General features: G+C 34.8%; 2 protein-coding genes across 8 annotated transcripts; one reads left to right on the plus strand and one right to left on the minus strand.

Annotated features, from left to right (window-relative positions):
* Positions 1-565: 565 nt before the first annotated feature.
* Positions 566-15,568, plus strand: Cul3 (cullin 3). 6 transcript variants are annotated; one of them, XM_073080515.1, is made up of 16 exons: positions 566-639; positions 1,071-1,228; positions 4,136-4,333; positions 4,651-4,836; positions 5,422-5,625; positions 6,080-6,259; positions 7,403-7,597; positions 8,615-8,791; positions 9,227-9,397; positions 10,756-10,863; positions 11,103-11,227; positions 11,742-11,967; positions 13,372-13,541; positions 13,990-14,128; positions 14,644-14,796; positions 15,454-15,568. In XM_073080515.1, exons 2-15 carry the CDS (start codon positions 1,169-1,171, stop codon positions 14,794-14,796), a joined length of 2,292 nt encoding a protein of 763 aa, XP_072936616.1. In that variant the 5' UTR covers positions 566-639; positions 1,071-1,168; the 3' UTR covers positions 15,454-15,568. The 6 variants fall into 6 exon arrangements, with proteins under 6 accessions (XP_072936616.1, XP_072936617.1, XP_072936620.1 ...); XM_073080516.1 differs by lacking the exon at positions 566-639 and adding an exon at positions 679-819; XM_073080519.1 differs by lacking the exon at positions 566-639 and adding an exon at positions 679-697.
* On the minus strand, positions 15,559-19,230 carry LOC140747898 (B9 domain-containing protein 2). Of its 2 annotated transcripts, XM_073080520.1 has the most exons (6): positions 18,239-18,374; positions 17,459-18,043; positions 17,158-17,388; positions 16,938-17,076; positions 16,680-16,861; positions 15,559-16,605 (listed from the first exon to the last, which is right to left on the minus strand). In XM_073080520.1, the coding sequence occupies exons 2-6, from the start codon at positions 17,945-17,947 to the stop codon at positions 15,574-15,576; spliced, it is 2,073 nt and encodes a 690-aa protein (XP_072936621.1). In that variant the 5' UTR covers positions 17,948-18,043; positions 18,239-18,374; the 3' UTR covers positions 15,559-15,573. The 2 variants fall into 2 exon arrangements, with proteins under 2 accessions (XP_072936621.1, XP_072936622.1); XM_073080521.1 differs by lacking the exons at positions 15,559-16,605; positions 16,680-16,861; positions 16,938-17,076; positions 17,158-17,388 and adding exons at positions 18,769-18,894; positions 19,069-19,230 and having other exon boundaries at positions 17,802-18,043; positions 18,239-18,464.
* Positions 19,231-20,318: the final 1,088 nt, after the last annotated feature.

The raw sequence follows: 20,318 nt of genomic DNA on the forward strand, positions 1-20,318 counted from the left end.
TTAAGAGTACATTATGTAATATAGTAAAATGGAAACATAATATAATATTTTAAATTTGTTATAGGTTTAACATAGGTTAACCTTTTTAACCCACTTATAATGTTGTCACTTTAAAATATTGCACTTTATATATAAAGCAACCTTCGCCCGCTATACTCTTAAATAATTAAACCATTTTGGTTTAATTATTTAAGACTATACTCTTTGTTTTCACATTCTCTCGGTGAATTTATTCTGTAAAACAAAGCTAATGCCTACTAAATTATTTCAAATTTTATGTTAACTGATATTATAGTCCGCGCCAAACTGCTAGTCCGCTCTAAAATTGTTGCGAGCAGGTGTAGTCATATAATTTGCTATGGCGACGCGATTTCATTTCTATATTCAGAGCGGACTAGCATTATTACGCGGACTATACCAGATATTAAAAATCGGATGTAGATAATGAATAATCAAAATGCGCAAGGAAGCATGACCAGTATTCATGAATAGATTTTTAAAATACTTGGCTGTATGTTGGAAATATTGATCTACACCGCATTTAACTCAAAAAACAATGTCTCTGTTTGTATATTTGTTGGTAAAATGGTAACCCTATATTTTTATAACGTCAAGTTGCATACACTGGACTGGAATGAAGTAAGTAAAACAATTCACCATAAAGAAATTGAATCAATAGAATTATTTAACTAAAACAGTAAAGTGTTTGTTTTTGTTTACAATTATAATTCACATTTAATAGAATTCATGTCATTTACTTTGATGTTGAGATCTGCTAAAGTGATATAGACTTCACTACGTATACGCAAGAACGAGAGAGTGATTATTTTATTTGCTCCTTTCGCCTCCGTCCATTTGTTTTTTATTATTCCAGTATGGGCTCCTTGCCCTTATTTTTAATTTTAGTGCGTGTTTGCGAACATTAAAACTGGTCAGTGATTGTTTATTGGGACAGTAATTATTGTTGAAAATGACAATGCTACATGAAGTACCTACCGCGTCAAACAGCATTCGAGTTTGAGTGACATTTGCTTTCGTAATTTATAAACTTACCTACGTTTTTATTTCAGATGTGAGAATAACAATGAAGTGTTATTACTACTGCAAATAAAAGATTAAAGAATAATAATAAAAACAGTGATCTTAGTAGAGTGTAAACGTTGTCGCAATGATGAAGAGTACGTTGCCTAAGGATAAACCGGGCAAGATGAGGATCCGAGCGTTTCCCGTAAGTCATTTAGAAATTAGTATTTTAAACTAGTCGTATGCTACAGTGTCGCTTTCGTTTAAATATCTAATATGCAGCTTAAGTCCACCAGAAAATTCTAAATAAATAATAAATGTCTAATATATAATTTATCCAGTATCCAGTCTTACATCTGACGAAGACACCCCTTTATTATGATCGTAACATATACAAAATTAAATTCTATTCAACTTAAGTAGTATTTATAAAGAAGTTGACTGAAATTTTGTTGCTAATTTTTGTATAAAATTTTAGTATAATACTTTTAACAATGTGCATTGTATTATATAATTTTATAGAAAAATAAAGAAGATTATGACTGCAATAATTTACATATATTTTCATTGAATTGAATTATAAATGAACTATTGAATTTGTATAAAGTGCAAGAAATTATTTTTGGTCAGCCACTTTAATAGACTGGCCTTGTTGACTAATGGTTTATAAATTATACACTTTGCAATTAAAGATTAAGTATACCATAACAGTGCAATACATAATCCTATTAAATGGAAACAAAAGATGTGCATTCAAGACCCATTGAATAAATGGTTTTGATAATAACCTTGATTTGTAAAAATGACATATAAATGCTTGAGCCATTTAGGCTGGCCGCATACATTTGTTTTCCTTGTTAGGTTTCCGAAGTCTGGAACTGAAATGCTATTTTTTCGAATAAAATGTTCTAACTGCCACACACACTTCCTTTTTTTCCCTTCGTAAAACAAACAAATGTATGCGGCCAGCCTTACAAATGTAAGCATTTTATTTAAAATACATATCCATAGTTTCAAACTCAACGCTCAGCTCTGATTTAAGCATAATCAAAAAGAATAATGGAATTTAATTTAATCACCGAACACCCTTTTAAGCCTACAATTTGAGGGTAAATGTTAGAAAAAACACAATCGAAATCCTTTAACACTTGCTCATAATAAAGGCTTGTATGTGAGAGATGAGTCTTTAACATGCAAACTATTAACTCAATGATCACTATGGTCAGTGCTTATTTTTACAATACTATAAAATAGTTATTGCAAATTATTACAAAGTATAAATAGCCACATGGCTTGTATTGATTGTGATTGAGCTGCAAAGTTAAACAACATTGAATGTGATCTGAAGTTATTTATTTATTTATTTCAAGTTGAGTGAGTGCTTGTGAGTAACTAGCATGTGATGGCAGTTGTTACATCTTGTCAAAGGTTTTACAGGTTTCAAAACATTTTTCTTATTCAGAATTTTCCTATATTTAAAAGCCTGCTTGAGACTTGACAATCTTACTTAGATGCTGACCTAGCATGACACAATTACTTCCTTCTACTCGGGCGGCTCTATTAAAGAGATTGTTCATCAAGGCCAGTCCTTGGTTTCTTCAATCGAAGAGAGGAAAATAATAAGCCACACTGGTGATATGGCACTCCTCTCGTATTAATATGCTAGACCTAATAGTACAAGACTATTGTAACTGATAAAGCCAATGCGATATTAAGAATAGTGTTCTACACAATTTGTTGTCGTCAACCCATTACCATCTCCCAGCTGGGCACGAGTCTCTTCTGAGAGTGGGAGTTTTATGTCTTAGTCCTCGCAAGCATGGATTTGAAAATGCACACACCTGATAGGTTTTTTTAACACACTTTTTTTTTAGGTTTCCCTATAGTATTTTCCTTCACTTTTTAAACACGTAATTTTGAAAATCCAGACATGTCTGTGTGCCAGACATTCAAACCTCTGAGTCCTCCAGTTAAGAGACTGAGTATTTTCATATTTTGTATTAAAAAAATAATTGGTAAAATAATGCATATTATTTTGACCTGAACCAAATTATTGATAAGAAAAAAAACATATTTTTATTATGGTAATACAACAAAAATGACAGTCCTTTAAATTTAGAAAGTGAATGTTAAATCAATTGAGAACAAAATATTCAATATGTCATAATCATCATTTTATTTGACAAGAGTGAAAATCTATAAAAGATAAATATTGCAAAGCATTTTTGGATAAGTATTGTTTAATGATTTTTTACCACTTCATTTATAATCTACAATGTTTATATAACAGTAAAAGTAAATAAAATCAATATGACTCGCAAATTTCAAGTGTGGAACTATTCTGAACCTTATTACCAAATGTATCCAGACACATGGGTTTGTAATTATGTACTTGTAGACTATTAAGATGATTTAATGTAATACGAATTGCCTATAATAGGGTCTGCCATATTAGTTTATATGCCTTATAATTTGTTTACATAACACATAAATATATGACATAAATTGTTCTTGTGTCAATCAAATGATGAGAATTATACCACTATTCTCCGTCCTTGGTAATCTATAATGCGCAACCAACAATAAAGTGGAAGCATACACAAAAATGTGGCTGTAAGGACACTAACTTTTCATCCGTTATATCCTTGGACTTCAAACACGAAAATACTTCATGTTAATGAAATAGTTGTGAAGGCCTTCATTTTATTCCCAATGCTTAAATAGGAATGTGAGATTATACACACATTTTATCAAATAGAAGCAGTTACTATAAAAAGTTAATAGGTGCATACAGATATCTGCTTACTTAAATATAAGGTGACCATTTAATTCCTGATGAGTGACAGCATATTTGTGAGCACATGTAGAATCTCTGTTCTATACAGAGTTGGTTATAGATGTACATGAATGGCGGTGACAATATACCATCAGGAGGCTTCATACTTGTGTGCTACTTCAGTATTTAAAAGATGTATCAGATTAAACTAAGGATATGTTTTTTAACACAAACTTATGTTTAACTGATCTTTTAGACATATTGATTGTACCCTTAACAACAAAAATGTATAGAATTTATTACACACATTACGGATTTTTGATGTTTCTATTACAGATGACTATGGATGAGAAGTATGTGGAGAGTATTTGGAGTTTGCTCAAAAATGCAATTCAAGAAATCCAAAAGAAAAATAATTCCGGCCTCTCCTTCGAGGAACTCTATCGAAATGCATATACCATGGTACTACATAAGCATGGGGAAAGACTATACACTGGCTTGAAGGAAGTGGTCACTCACCACCTTGAAACTAAGGTATTTCATTGGCTATTTTCTGTATGATCAGCCACCATTTTTTTATGTCTTTGTGTATTGGGCTGGTAATATGCTTGCCAGTATTGCATTCTACCATACTTACTTATAAATTAATGTTCATTATTGTTTGTTCAGTATTGGAAATGAAACAAAAATTTATGAAACTTCATTTTCTATACTTTAACACAAGAGGGTTTTACTATTCACCTTTCTGAATTATAAGTATTTGAAATTGAAACTAATATTGAGTTAAAATAAATTGGATTGGCACTACCACTATTATTACTTGATCACTGTATATCTATAATTATTTACAGGTTCGAGAGGATGTTCTAAACTCCTTATACAATGGATTCCTCCAGACCCTCAACAATGCCTGGACAGACCATCAGACTAGTATGGTGATGATCCGCGACATACTAATGTACATGGACAGAGTATATGTACAACAGAATGATGTAGACAATGTCTACAACTTGGGGCTCATCATATTTAGAGATCAGGTAAAATCATGAATATATCACTTTTGTTGTTATTAAGCTGAGACACCACACCACAGTAATGAAAACATAGTTTACATACACACATAGCTTACACAGTGTCATAATAAAGCAGGGAAATTTAAGAGTTTTATATGCTACTACTGTTTAATCCTTCTCATTATTAAAGGAGACCCGTACCTAGCAATGGAATGATAATGAGTTGATGATGATGACGATGATAATGATGATGATGTAGTTTAATTACTTCTACTATGCACATTTAAGAAACCAACATACAAATGTAAAATAGTTATTATGAGCAGTGTGTTTTTCCAAACTGTCCAAACTTTGTCCAAACACGCGTACTTATTCGCGAACAAAATCTAGTTTTATTAATTACGTTTGAATGTGAAATCGTATTACATCCTTAGTACATCTATTCTTTATCAAGCCCGCTCCACATTCTCGCAAGAACGCAAGAAAAACCCGTTTCGTATCGGCTCCACATTCTCGCTTCTCGTGCTTTTCTCGCGTTCTCGCGAGATTCCTTCAAGAATGTGGAGCGGGCTTTATATTTGTAAAAATATTTGTATAAACGTCCTCCAGGTGGTCCGTTACGGCTGCATCCGCGACCACCTGCGGCAGACGCTGTTGGAGCTGGTGGCGCGCGAGCGGCGCGGCGAGGTGGTGGACCGGCTCGCCATCCGCAACGCCTGCCAGATGCTCATGGTGCTCGGGATCAACTCGCGCGCCGTGTACGAGGAGGACTTCGAGAAACCCTTCTTGCACCAGTCGGCTGAGTTTTATAGGGTACGTATCTCTTTTCCACTTTGAATTATCGTAAACTAACTATTTGATCGCAGTTTTAAATGATAGATCGGATAGATCATGAGTTTGAAAATGTAGCATCTTTAAGATGTTATAATAAATCTCAAGGTATCCTTAAATTACAGGATATGCCGATGCTGGTAAAGCGCTCTATTCTAGGATATTTAATTTCAAATGAACTATTTGTGTTTATGATTTTGTATACATTTTTTTTTATATTACTTAGGTTTGAAGATCTGTTTCTGACCCACCAGACATGTAAATGATAATTTAAATTTTTAGTTCTGCATGGAGGTGTTTCTAATGTTATTTGATGTTAGTAAATATTTTTTCTTTCACTACATAGCCGTTCATGGAATCAACCCATAAACCCGTACGTACACTCACATAACTTGCGGAATCCAAATATCTTTAATATAAATATATTTGTATGCAGATGGAATCTCAGAAGTTCCTAGCGGAGAACAGCGCGGCGGTGTACATCGGGCGCGTGGAGGCGCGCATCGGCGAGGAGGCGGAGCGCGCGCGCCACTACCTCGACGAGAGCACCGAGCCGCGCGTCGTCGCCGTGCTCGAGCACGAGCTCATCGAGCGCCACATGAAGACTATCGTCGAGGTTTGAGGATTATCTTTAATTCTCTGGGTTCATCTCAATACTTAGTATTGTTTTCTCCTTAGTAGTCTACTCACACAGCTATTTGGACTGGGCAATGGGCATGGTGGATTTACGCACATTTTTTTATATATTTTCTTCATATCTTTATATAAGTTGTTTGATTCTCTTAAGTTGAAATTATCAACATATTGTAGAATAATGTAAACCTGACTTAACAAAATTTCGTGTAACTTAATATGTAATGATAACCATGATCTCCACATCTGTATATCAGGTCAAATGGAGAAATTTTTAGCTAATAGTAATGAATATTATCTGCCATTGGTTAAGCGAAGCTTTGCTCTGATTTTGAAAATTTTAGCAACTTATAGTCCGCGCCAAACTGCTAGTCCGCTCTGAAGTTGCTGCGAGCAGGTGTAGTCATACAATTTGCTATGGCGACGCAATTCATTTTTATATTCAGAGCGGACTAGCAGTTTTACGCGAATTAGAGCTATGCCTAACTACTTCCCATTAGGTGATCGACTACTCCTTTCTTTCAAATCAAATCAAATCAAATCATTTATTTGCAAGAACATAGTATTTTACAAGGATCTTAGATGTTAGGCGCTGCTGTGTTCCAGTTTGAAGGGTGTGGTAAGGGAGACAGACTTTTCCGAGGCGTTCCAGCTTAGTCCTCAGGAATAGCGGCGTACCTGTGGCCGACCTCAGGTAGGAATATCTAATTCTATCTGGGGTTGATTACAGATGTCCATGGGCGGCAGTAGCCACTTACCATCAGGCGGACTGCATGCTCGTCTGCTACTCTTATATTATAAAAAAACCAATGTGAGCCGTCACGGGACGCCTGGCAGATGTGAAACATCGACATTATTTTGTAAAAGTAATATGCAGAAAAAAACATATTGTGATAGGAACTAAATGTCATAATGATAAAATAAAATATTACGATTTTTGCGCATGGCGACGCGTCGCCACACCGTACACACTACTGCATATAGACTGTATATATATACCATCGTACAGCGTGACGACGTCACGGCATGCGTCGCCACGCCAGAAATCGGTTTTACGTGCGGCTATAGATGTTTCACATCAAAAAAAACATGGCAAATTCTAACACCTATAGTTGTATTCGTCCAGATGGAGAACTCGGGCGTGGTGCACATGCTGCTGCACACGCGCACGTCGGAGCTGGCGTGCGTGTACAAGCTGCTGTCGCGCGTGCCGGAGGGGCTGCGCACGGTGGCCGACGCCGTGTCCGCGCACCTGCGCGAGCAGGGCCGCGCGCTCGTCACCGACACGCACCACAACGCGAACGCTATCGCTTTCGTTCAGGTAACACACTGCCGACGTAATCAAATCAAATCATTTTTTTGACGTGACAATGTCTTATAATTCGATGGAGCCGGCTGCACGCACCAAAAAACATGACTCATGCGGCGTTACCTCACTCTGCTCTGAGGCATTCCATTTAAGCCTTAAAGTGCAAGCGAGAGCGCGGAACGAGCGACAAAGAGGCCCAATCGGCCTCCGCGTTCGGCAGTGTTCGACATCTGTCTCTCTCCTACTTGAGTGTATATTCGACTTACACTACATTGAAGTGTAGTGGAGTCACAATTAATTTTAAAATGCAACCATTCCATCAGTATTTTCATATGACGTTGTCACGTTCATTAAAATAAGTTTCTTTACAGAGCACTTTTTGAATGTCAATACAACTACCACCACTTCACAAGAAGGATATGGAGAAGAAGCGGCGAAAGATACTCCATAACACATCTTTAAAAATACATTTTTTTACAATGTCAAACTTACCTAATGGTACATGTGGAGCTGGAGCTACTTCAGATCACACAGTTTTGTCAGTCAAATAATCACTTAGTTTATAGTGCGCTTTTTTACATAGCGTTAGTTTAACGACATAAATGAACTGAACGAACTGTTGACTGTAGTGAATAACTACTTTCCGAAGCGTCGGGAAATCGTGCCGCACTTTTTTAAAGACTTACATACTACATTTTTTGTCAACTAAACAAATTTCCAGTCTTTATTCCTAGAAAAACGTTCATCCTTTGGGGGGTTTGAACCCCCAATACGGAGATATAGCCATGCCTAGCGGTGGTAGTGACGAAAAAGGGAATAACATTCTTCGTTTGAGTAATACATATAAATTATGCGATTTGTAAACTTCTGTCACATCATTTTTTTTATTTATTATACCCGAAATAATTAAGAATACAGATAAGAAATGCATGACAGCTAATAGATTCCATCTTGAAAAATCTGATAGAGAAAATTATTTTAAACATATTTTGTGTAACTTTATTTTAATCAAAATATCCTTTGTTACAGAATTTACTGGACCTTAAGGATAGATTTGACCACTTCCTTCACAACTCCTTCAACAATGACAAAATATTCAAACACATGATTGCTTCAGATTTTGAATACTTCCTTAATCTTAATAACAAGTCTCCAGAATTCCTCTCGTTGTTCATCGATGGAAAGCTAAAGAAAGGCGAAAAGGGCGTAAGTACACTTAACAAAACATAAATTTAATTATTATAATATAATATCATTTCATAAAGAGTTGTTGTATCATTTGATTCACGTGAGATTATTTTGTAAAATACCGTAGAATATTGAAAAATTGTATGTTATGTAGGCTAGGCATAAATATGTAGATTGAAAAGACAATCATCTTTAACACCAGAATCCTAGTAGGGTTTAGTATTGTGTGAGTTTAAGTTTACATTGCCTTAGTTAAATTGCTTTTTAAATCTGTAGGTAAAAAATATGTACCACTTTTTGTTTATATTTAAGGATTGAAGTCCGTCTTCCTATAAGCTTTATATTGCTCTATTGAAAGGCATTGAAATACAGAATATTGGAACCACATGTTCTACAATTATTACAATAAGATCTGCACTCTATGGCAGTTGATAACATGCAACATATTTCCAGATGAGCGAACAAGAGATCGAAGCGGTGTTGGACAAGACAATGGTGTTGTTCAGGTTCTTGCAGGAGAAGGACGTTTTCGAACGGTACTACAAACAGCATCTCGCCAAACGGCTGCTGCTCAACAAGTCCGTCTCGGACGACAGCGAGAAGAACATGATCTCTAAACTGAAGGTAACGCACAAACTTACTGTATTCACTTAGTATACATTTTTATTTGTATTCCAACCTTTACGGCCATTTTCTTGTCACGCGGGTTGAATCCTTCAGTCCCGCAGGTCAGTCTCTTCACTCTTTTCAGTTCTCTTCACTACCTGCGTGCTAGTGGCACACGTGACAGGAAAAGTATGCACGAATTTATAAATTGCAAGTGGTATGTATGAGAACCACATCCACATGCGCATAAGAACCCGCTTGGTACGAAAAAGGCCCTTATGGTCATCTATTATGTTTGGGAAATAGGGAATAAGGTGAATAAAAAATAACTCAGCTAAATTTATAGTATTATGTAATATAAGGGCAATTACTGTTTTTTAAGTTTTTATAGAACTAATCTTGAGATCAGGTCAATGTTTAATTTAGTCTTGAGTGAAAAAAAACCTGTGGAAGAATAATATTATATTTAGCAGAAAGTATTTTTTAAATGAATAAATAGGTTCAGACCTCATATATCCCTTTAGAAATTTCATATATTTTTGTTTACAATACTTTTAGAACGAAGGTTTGTTACGAGACGTGGAACCGCGCGACTTCCACTGTATAATCGGCGACGTCTCGCAAATAGACACCCCGGCCTGTGACTAACCCTCATCCACACCTCCCCTCCTCCCATACCATTCTGCAAAATTCTTTACCGATATGGACGTAAGTGTCCTAACAAATTCTTCTGACTTGTATGAATCTTGTAGGTGGAGTTCATGCTTAAAGTCTTTTTTTCATCTAAATTACGTCTCATTAAATAGAACGAGAGCATGTGGTCGATTTTTAAATGATATAACTTCGAATTATATATTAGATACGTAAAGAATTTTGCAGAAGTGAAAAGACTTTAAGCAGGATTGTCGTTAGTTTAATTAAATAAATTGTGCATCTCAAAAATCTTTATCTAGCCGAAGTATGTTTGCTATAATGTTAATTCTAGTAAGATATATTGATTATTAAAGCCAGTTATGGAAAGATAACTTCGCAAGTTCACAGTTTAGTAAATATTGTTGTGATGCATAATTTATTTAATCAAAAACTGTGTTTGTTTGAAGTTAGAAAATAATTACATTATTGTAAATTAGTTACTGTATAATATGAATTTACAGATCAATAAAGTCTCAACATTAATACATTTCCAAGAGTATCTTTCCTGTAATGGTTACTACTCAGTTGTTTATATTTATTTGTATCTAGAACATTGTTTTTAGTAAATTTATCATGTAAAATTTGTTTTTAATTGTATAATCCTCAGATTCATTTAAACTTTTACAGAAATGTCAGAAAACATATGTTTTTGCAAAATATTCCACGTATATTTTCCATTGCAGACTGAGTGCGGATGCCAATTCACATCGAAGCTAGAAGGCATGTTCAAGGACATGACAGTCTCCAACACAATCATGGAGGAGTTCAAGGAGAATGTGCTCTCATCTGGGGTGAATTTGTTTTATTATTTTGTTAATTTGTATGTTGATGTTTGAGTTATTCATTTCTCTGTCCGTTTATGTTGTGCAAAAGTATCTTAAATTTTGCCTACATGTCTTTTTTTTAACTTGGCTTTGTTTTTTTAATTTGGCAATATCTGTCGTGCTTACGTTGTGATAGTTCATTATGGAATTTGATAATAATGGACTTGTATAATCATTATCATAATTTATATTAATGTTTGTTTTAGACCAATTTGCACGGCGTGGACCTGTCTGTGCGCGTGCTGACCACTGGCTTCTGGCCTACGCAAAGCGCCACGCCCAAATGCAATATACCTACTGCACCTAGAAGCGCTTTTGAAGTATTTAGAAGGTACAAAATCTTTTGTTTAATTTTGTTTTAAAGTTATAAAAATGTTAAATCAATATTTGTAATTTGGTGATTACACATATATCCTTATTTTTTCCTTTAACGCAGAATAAAAGTGGTAACCACGTCAAATACCTAAGTTATTACTTTAATAACATTAAAAAAAATCGTCATATTTCAGTAAAATAGTTTTCTATATTTTACTTCCTTAATATAATATAAAGGTCTGAAATAAATAAATAAATATTTTTGAGATACTAGCTGACCCGGCAACCGTTATGTTGCCATATAAAAATGTTAAGGGTAACTAATATTTATCATTTAGGGGTGTGAAGAATAGATAGTAGCCGATTCTCAGACCTACTGAATGTGCATATAAAATTTGGTGAAAATCGGTAAAGCCGTTTCGGAGGAGTACGCTAACTAACATTGTGACACGAGAATTTTCTATATAAGATTAAGTGACTTCCTTGGCACATCTCATCAATGCTACTACACTAGTAATGTTCCCTCGCAGCTTCTACCTGGCGAAGCACTCGGGGCGGCAGCTGTCGCTGCAGCCGCAGCTGGGCAGCGCGGACCTGCACGCGACGTTCCGCGCGGCGCCGCCCGCGTCGCCGCCGCGCTCGCCGCCCGCCGCGCACGCGCACGCGCCCGCGCCGCGCAGGCACATCATACAGGTGTCCACGTTCCAGATGTGCGTGCTGCTGCTCTTCAATAAGCGCGAGAGGCTCACCTACGAGGTATGTGCTAGTATTCTTTATGATGAACTATGGTCGTCACAATTTAATAGGCCCATGTTGACACATGCCATCCTAATGTCATTAAAGTTTTCAACTAACTTTGTGACGTAATTGGAAATTCAAATAATTCTAAATATACAATAACGCAATAATTTGTAAACAAAAATAATTAATAAAATTTATAAATTAATTACACGTTTTAATTAAGTGTAAATGTGTCCTCAATTTAGAAACCAATTTATCCTACATCAAAAAGTGTCATAGGATAATGTTGTTGCAATATTATATCAGTCGGGTAATTTGGAAGTTTACTCCCATTTACAGCTTGCAGCTTTAAATCATTCGGACGAAACCATAATCGAAACATAAAATTACCAATCATTCTTATTTGTCCCTTTTTCATCATAACAACAATAAAATATCTAGACTTTGTTCTTTAGTGATTGATAAAATGAAAAAAATACAGGTTACAATAGCACAAGCGATGCTTCATTTATTTAATCTTCTAAATATAATTAAATCTTTAAGTTTCCAAACAATTTATTTTCTTTTCTCCTTTTTATTAAATCTTTAGATGATCTAGGAAGATATTAAACAAATATTCTGCATGCAAAATATTAAGTATCATATACAATACAATATGGAATTGTAATCGATTTATCGTAAAAATCGGTTTCTTTGGTTATCGATTTGTATATGTCATGCTTAGTGCCATAACGATGGCATGTGTCAAAATGGGCCTATTAAATTGTGACGACTATTACAACTATTGTTAAGAATACGATTCCATTTGATGTGCACGAGGTTAAGCAATGTGCGAGTTCAACGCTAAGCTAAGCATGTAATAGGTTCTATAAAGCTAATAGCTAAAAGTAATAGCTCGCGATCCTTAACTTGCATTCGTAGCCCCAATCTTAGCTTGAATCCATTCATAAAAACCTAAGCTTAGATTAATAATGTTAGCTAGCAATACAAAGAAATGAAATGCAAAACAATCAAAATTAAACACTCTTATTGTAAGATTTATCACACATCATCGTCCAAGCTTAGCTACCTCGTGCAACTCCCATGGAAAAGCACCCTTAATGATAGATGCTAATATTTCACTTACTTTTAAATGTAACACAAACTATGTAATACAAACTATTCTTAATTACATGAAAACTTACATGAAAACTTACATGAAAACTTGAACGCTACAAACTTTTAATTATCAATGTATCAATATAATTATCGAGAACGATTGTACAATAAAAAGTTGAACCACAAAAAAATTAACCAACAAAAAGCATTAAAAATAAGATCGAAGCCTTTTTTGTTTAGTTACGTTGCTTTCTGTAAATATCATAGTGGTTTTTAATTATCTGACACGACTTAAACTAAAGCATTCATCACAAATTTCAGGAAATAATAAACGAAACAGACATACCGGAGAAGGATTTGGTACGCGCACTACAGTCCCTGGCTATGGGTAAGCCCACTCAGAGGGTGCTCATCAAGCATCCAAAAACCAAGGAGATCGAGCCTTCACATCAATTCTACGTAAACGACGCCTTCACATCCAAATTGCACAGGTTTGTCATGTAACACTAATACTTATATAAATAAATAATACGGAACTCCATGCGAACTCACTGAGATTAGTACAGATTAATATTTCATTGCCATATATAAAATTTAGTGAGATTCTATATATTTGACGCACTAAATAACGTTAATCGACATCCACTCTTCTCGTCCAAATATTTTTTTTAACTTGTGTTGTTATATCAGCCATTTAATGGCTGTCATGGTATGATACACGGAACAATGCCGACACGCGCAGTTAAGTGGTGCCAAAACACGATATCGAAGAAAAAGTGCGGAGAAATATCGTTTCATTCGTAAATGATCTAAAAACTAAATTTTTTTTTAATATTTTTCAAGCACGAAAATATACGACAGTGACAATTTCAATTGTCAAAACTGGTTACATTTTCTTGTTAGGAGTGAGTAATGTTTACAAATGTATGGGTTCCACAGGGTGAAGATCCAGACGGTGGCGGCGAAGGGCGAGTCGGAGCCGGAGCGGCGCGAGACGCGCAACAAGGTGGACGAGGACCGCAAGCACGAGATCGAGGCCGCCATCGTGCGTATCATGAAGGCGCGCAAGAAGATGCCGGTACGTATAGTCCGCGAGGTCTAAGCTGAGCTTTGCATTAGTGTGATTGGACACAAAAATAGAGGCGGATAAGAAACTTTCAAAAATAAATTTTATCATTTTTAGTTAGGTACATAGTTAAGAGAGGTATTCTTGTTTAAAAAAATAAAGTAATGTATTTACAATACATTACATAATGTTTTTACAATATGCAATTAAAATAGTTAAATTTAATAAACTTTGTAGTATGTAAACCCACCATTTTGTTACATTGTACAATTTTATAATAAGAGCTTATTGCGAAATTTTTCACGAAAGTCTAGATAGAATTAGAACTAAGTCTGTGATTTGAAAATTGTACAATGCAGAGGTATGGTGGATTTAACTACTACAAAGTTTATTTTCCTTTTTTTTTTAATTTTTAGTCTGTCTTCACATTTTTATAGGTTTCAATTTCGTAAATTGTACCAAGTGTTAACGTTTCATTGTTAGTTAATTTAAAAAATATATCTAGTCATGTTGATTTCTGTCCGCAGCACACGCTGCTGGTGGCGGAGGTGACGGAGCAGCTGCGCGCGCGCTTCCTGCCGTCGCCGGTGGTGATCAAGAAGCGCATCGAGGGCCTCATCGAGCGCGAGTACCTGGCGCGCACGCCCGACGACCGCAAGGTCTACACCTACGTCGCATAGGTGCGTAGCGCCCGCTCCGACACCCGGCTCCCTATATGTATCGATGTACTCTCCCCTCGCCAAATTTGAGCTTTCGTTGTAGGTCCCGAAGCATGTGGCCGCTCCGAGGCGCCGCGGTTCAGGTCCCGAGGTGGCCCCCGGGGCGCTCAGTTTGACGCACCAGGAGCTCGAGTTTCGTGCTTTTAACTGTACCCGTGTAACGGCCGTTTTGTATCGGCGATCGACGTGTATCTCGATTTGTACGCGAGTCGCGATCGTACCGTGATCTCACTGGGGATACCGCGACCCCTCGGGTGGCAGCTGACTCCACGAAATTAATGCAATTCCATTAAATTAATAAGTACAGTAATCGCCGTTCGCTTAACGTTAGTTATAAATAGCCGTTTGTTCGGTACATACTTATATCCCCGATCGACCGTCGATCCTCTTCCCCTATCGATGTTCCGATAAACAGATTGAATGTAATCGATGTAAAAATATTGTATATACAAATTACAGAATGTGGCTTTAGTCTAATCTTCTCATTATGTACTATAAAGTGTTCCTCGTAATATCTTAGCGTAGATATGTTAAATTAAATTCTCTCTTTTATAATGGCATGTTTTATTATTTCCTCTTATTTTAAAATAACATCCTTAATAGGTTTATTATTTTCAGGCCGTCACTGTTTCGAGACCGTAAAGTCCTTGAAGGGTAGAAGCCAAGTTAAAGTGATAGAAGTAACAAAAGTATTTAAATTATTTCAAAATAAAAAGTATTAGATTATTATAAATTATTTTATTTTTTAATAAGTATAAGTACAACTAAACTAGATAACAAAACAGTGTCGCTACCTAATATGTAACACTTATTGGAAGGGTAATCGAAGAAAAAGTTTGTTGGAAGATGAACATTTATGTGCGGTGCTCTCGCAAATTCACTTACTGGCCTACTTATATCTACAAAGCTTATATCAATAGTCAAAACCATAGACAATTCCGCCGTATCGAATGTTATGTTGAAAGCCGTTGTATCGACACTTGCTTTGATAATTTTATTTTCCACTTTATTATTTCCACTCACATCCGCAAAGGCGATGACAAACACATATCTAGTAATGATGTTGTAACAATTCAGTTTAGAATTCTTCGAGTGGTATTCTCCAAATATGAATTTACGATCATTAACTTCTAATGGTACCCACTTATCATCGTTGACATCTTGTGGATTGCCATAAGGCGATATTAATAACTTCTGTATTAATCCTGCATATTCTTTAATGTTCATCTGTATGGAATGACAGGCGCTGGTCGCATTTCTTTGAAAAATCTTTTGCTGCATACTCAATCTACACTTGGACCTTGTGTTAAATCCAAAAAGCAGAGTTTTGTTTCGGGTATTAGACCAAACACATTTTCCGTTTTCATTAATCGGAAAAGATATATAGTTTTTGCCAAATGTCCGGTTGTAGAAGTTATGGGTATGATTGTCAGCAGCAGATGATGCTATAATTGGTAGTCCTGGTATATACCCCGGATTCCCACTCAATTGGATAATATTCTCTATGGAATCGTTACCCAAATACCATTTGACAATTATTTCTTGTAACATCAAATGCACATTAATGCTAACTTTACTCATGTACAATTTTAAAGTAGCGTTTGTTATTTTTGACTCGTAATAATATAAACTATACTCCACTCTGAGAGGTAGATTAATACAGTAATTTTCAGTGCATATAGGTGCATGAATGGTGTGGTTAAAGTCGCCGCAGGCCAGAAAGTCACACACAATGATAGACCAATTAGCGCAGTGGAGTGTAGAACAATTCTGAAAGCGAAAAACTAATTAACTAGACAATATTTTGTTAAAAATATTTAAAAACTATTTTCGAGTTATATTACCAAGATAGTGTTATTCAAAGATAAATCCGTGACACTAATCAGTTTAGCTTTTTCAAGTGTTTTCAACGTTGGAAATGCGTGTAGTTCTTCTATTTTTACATTGCATTTAATATTTTCATTTATCAAAAATTTCATAGGCTTTTTACCATTACAATAATTATTGACTGCTGTGGTCGGCAAATCTGAAAAAAGTTACAATGTCTAATTAATCATAAATATATAGTAAAGTTTTAAAATATTTTATTAATGGACACTTACATGTAGGCGAAATATGATCATTTTGAAGCAACCAAAGTAAATCACCAAACTCATATTTCTTCTTTTGGAAATGGAGAGGAATATAAGATTTCTCAATGACATTCCATTTTAAAGTGGCATTTATAGCAGCTACATCCATCTGAAATAATTAAATAAAAATAAAGTAAGTACCCACATTACAAAGATATATAAATTATTTGAAACTTGAAATATTTCATACCTTAAAATGACTTTTAATACGTTTATCAGGCATGTTAATTTTAACAACACAAAATAAATTATTAAATAATCCTGTTGAAATAGTGTTGTCACATGTGGGGTAGCTGTTACAGTAGAATATATTTTTTCTCTTGGAAATGTCGCAGTTATCTTCGATGCAATTTATAAAAAGCCTTCGCTCTTCTTCAGTGCAATCGCTGTCACAACAGCAGTTAAGGTCGCATTTTTTATACTGTAAAGATATTTGAAATGTGAAAAACAAAAAGTGTGTAAGAAATTATATCTGTTAAACTTGTACCAACCAATAAGTTACAAAAACATTTTTCCTTGCTGACGACTGTCTTGCTTGGACTGGGTTTAGCTGTCGTAGTACTAGTTTTGTCAATGAAAGTGATTTCAGTCACATTATCAAATTCAGAGCCAGTGTAATACGAATCAGTCGTAATAAAATCATCCGTGACTGTTGCATTCTCGTCATAAAATATGTCAAGTGTTGTGCTTGGAATTTCTGTTGATGTAAACATTTGCATATCTTCCAATGAGGAGTTGCTATACTTGGAAGACTGTGGATAGTTATTAGCTGTAAAAGACATTTGATCTATTTCTGTACGGTAAAATAATGCATGAGGCTTGTAATTAATTTTTTTTATTATGTCATTGTTCTTCTGAGTACTTTCGTTCAACCTTTTTGAATCTTTGTCCAGCTGAAACCTGTCATGAATAAACTCCATGACACAAAATTGTATAAATACAGAAAATATTGTAAATCCAAGGTACGTCAAGGGGTTCATTGTTACTTATATTCTATTCCAAATTGAATAAAATTCCTTAATACTATATGAATATCAAGCTGAACACTGCCTTTTGACTGAGTATTCAATTTATGTCTGTAAAGGAAAAATAACTATAATTACAAACTGAAATAATTACATAGTAGGCTGCATATTCTCCAAAACTTCTTATACTTTGTCATAAAAATGAAAATTTATCATCTTGTAAAATGCACAAATTAGCGGAGTCTATAAAAAATAATAAGAATGTATAATAGGACAATCATTGTGACATAAAAACTTTACACCAACCTATCAGTTCCTAAGTTTACAATATCTGTTTGAGTAAGCTGGTGTGTCCCTCCCAAAAAATACTGGCGAATCTTGTCAGTTACTGTAACGGCGGTTGGCACCCAACATGGCACCTCAATTCTATGATACCCTGGAGAGGCGGGCAAGTTGCAGACACCATACCCAACTATCCAAGAACGTCCAACTGAATCTAGACAACTTACTTGCAACACTAACTTGGGCCAACCTGTAAGTATCATTTGTGTCATTTGTAACATGATTAATGTTATTATCTATATTCATAATTATTTAAATAAACTTTCGTTATAGCAAGCAATAAATAAACGCAAAATCTAGTAACAGACACGTTGCTTAACAAGCAATAAATTAAACAACTTACTATTTTTTATATGAAGCAGAATTAACAGAAAATGCACATGTCATGCATGTCTCATTCATAGATTAGTATATGGTCTCATTTTATAACGTTTAAACGTAATGTAAGATAATTAATTATAATATGTAGATAATTATAAATTACTATTTATCACCTTGTATTCCTTTAGTAACGTAATGTAAATTCAGAGGCTGAGCCCAAATTACGCTCTTCTTAAAATCTGGCTTTCCTGAAACCGTTTGACCCTCTGAACACCCACATATAAGAGTCCAATTTGGACCTGTAAACCAATGTTTAAGTAAACATATTTACAAGCAATAAACTGCGTAAGTTTTAGATATTTTCGCAAATACTTAAATGTAGGTAAATCTTCACAAAATCAACGAATACATAGGTAACGAACGAATACGATAACAAATACAAAAATGATACAAAAAGTAGTATAGATACATACCTGTCTGTAAGGAATACCGACAGAATAATGAAGATTGTTCTTTAAAATCTGAAACACCATGCAGCTGACCCAATATATGCAATTCTGCCATGTGATAAGCACTTTTTTGTTAAAAACTGTGTTTATTCTTCATAGATTGTTGTTATTGATCGACCTCGTTGTCATGGCAACGAAAGCATAACAAAATTTGTATTTTAATATCAACATTAACGTACTGTTAAAAGTTGCCAGTCATTAATCGTTGATCGTGTCGCAACAACAAAAACATTTAGAAGTATCAATGTGCTGTGGTCACCAGATTAATTTTATTAAATTACAAGTCCATGTTATATTCTATTCTGTACACTTAAAATATTTAAATTGGGAATTAGTAATATAAAATGCCTAGGGATTTAAATATTATGAAATTTAAAAACAATAGTATTCCAATTTATTTTTGTAATTTTATAAACTTTCCGAAGGTGTCTAAACTGTATCATTATCTTATATGTAAAATTTTCGTGTCACAATGTTAGTTACCGTACTCGTCAGAAACGGCTGTACCGATTTTCACCAAATTTTATATGCATATTCAGTAGGTCTGAGAATTGGCTACTATCTATTTTTCATACCCCTAAATGATAAGGGTTGTTCGCCCTTAACATTTTTTATTCTAGTATTTTATTTTATGCTTATAGCACTCTGTGACCTAAACCCGCATTTTACCCACGCTTTTCTGTGTCCAAAGTAGCCGATTTTTACACCGTACGAATATCAATAGACAACCCTTACAGTTATAAAAAATAAACATCGCTATGAAGGTTTCATACTTTTAAATGTCATTTGATATTGAAAAGTTAATAAGGATTAATTTGTTTAAAGGTATTATTATGTTAATATTTTATTTTGGGTGTATTTACGTTCTTGACAATGTGTACCTATATCCTAAGCAATCGCATCACTGCAAGTGTAACTGTATCGAGTTTTATTATTCTTTTAATTCTATATTTTCGCTGCACGTCAAAGCAAGACTTAAAGGACAGGCAGATACTTAACTTACGAATTGTTATCATAATTAGCCATAATACTACTGTAGTAGAAACTCGATTAAGCGAACTGATTGTTGTCGTGCGGCATTCGGATTATCGAAAATCTGGATAATTGAGTTTATGAAGAAAAGCTATTTGACCCGACTGACTAAGGATTTTCGACCATATGTTTGTATGTAGGCTAGGTATGTATGTCTTATTCCTTGGCAAGCCCAAACGATT

The sequence above is a fragment of the Epargyreus clarus genome, unplaced genomic scaffold (genome assembly GCF_041222505.1).
Source record: "Epargyreus clarus isolate Ecla_fem2 unplaced genomic scaffold, WU_Ecla_fem_2.2 ptg000015l, whole genome shotgun sequence".
Classification (NCBI taxonomy): Eukaryota; Metazoa; Arthropoda; class Insecta; order Lepidoptera; family Hesperiidae; genus Epargyreus; species Epargyreus clarus.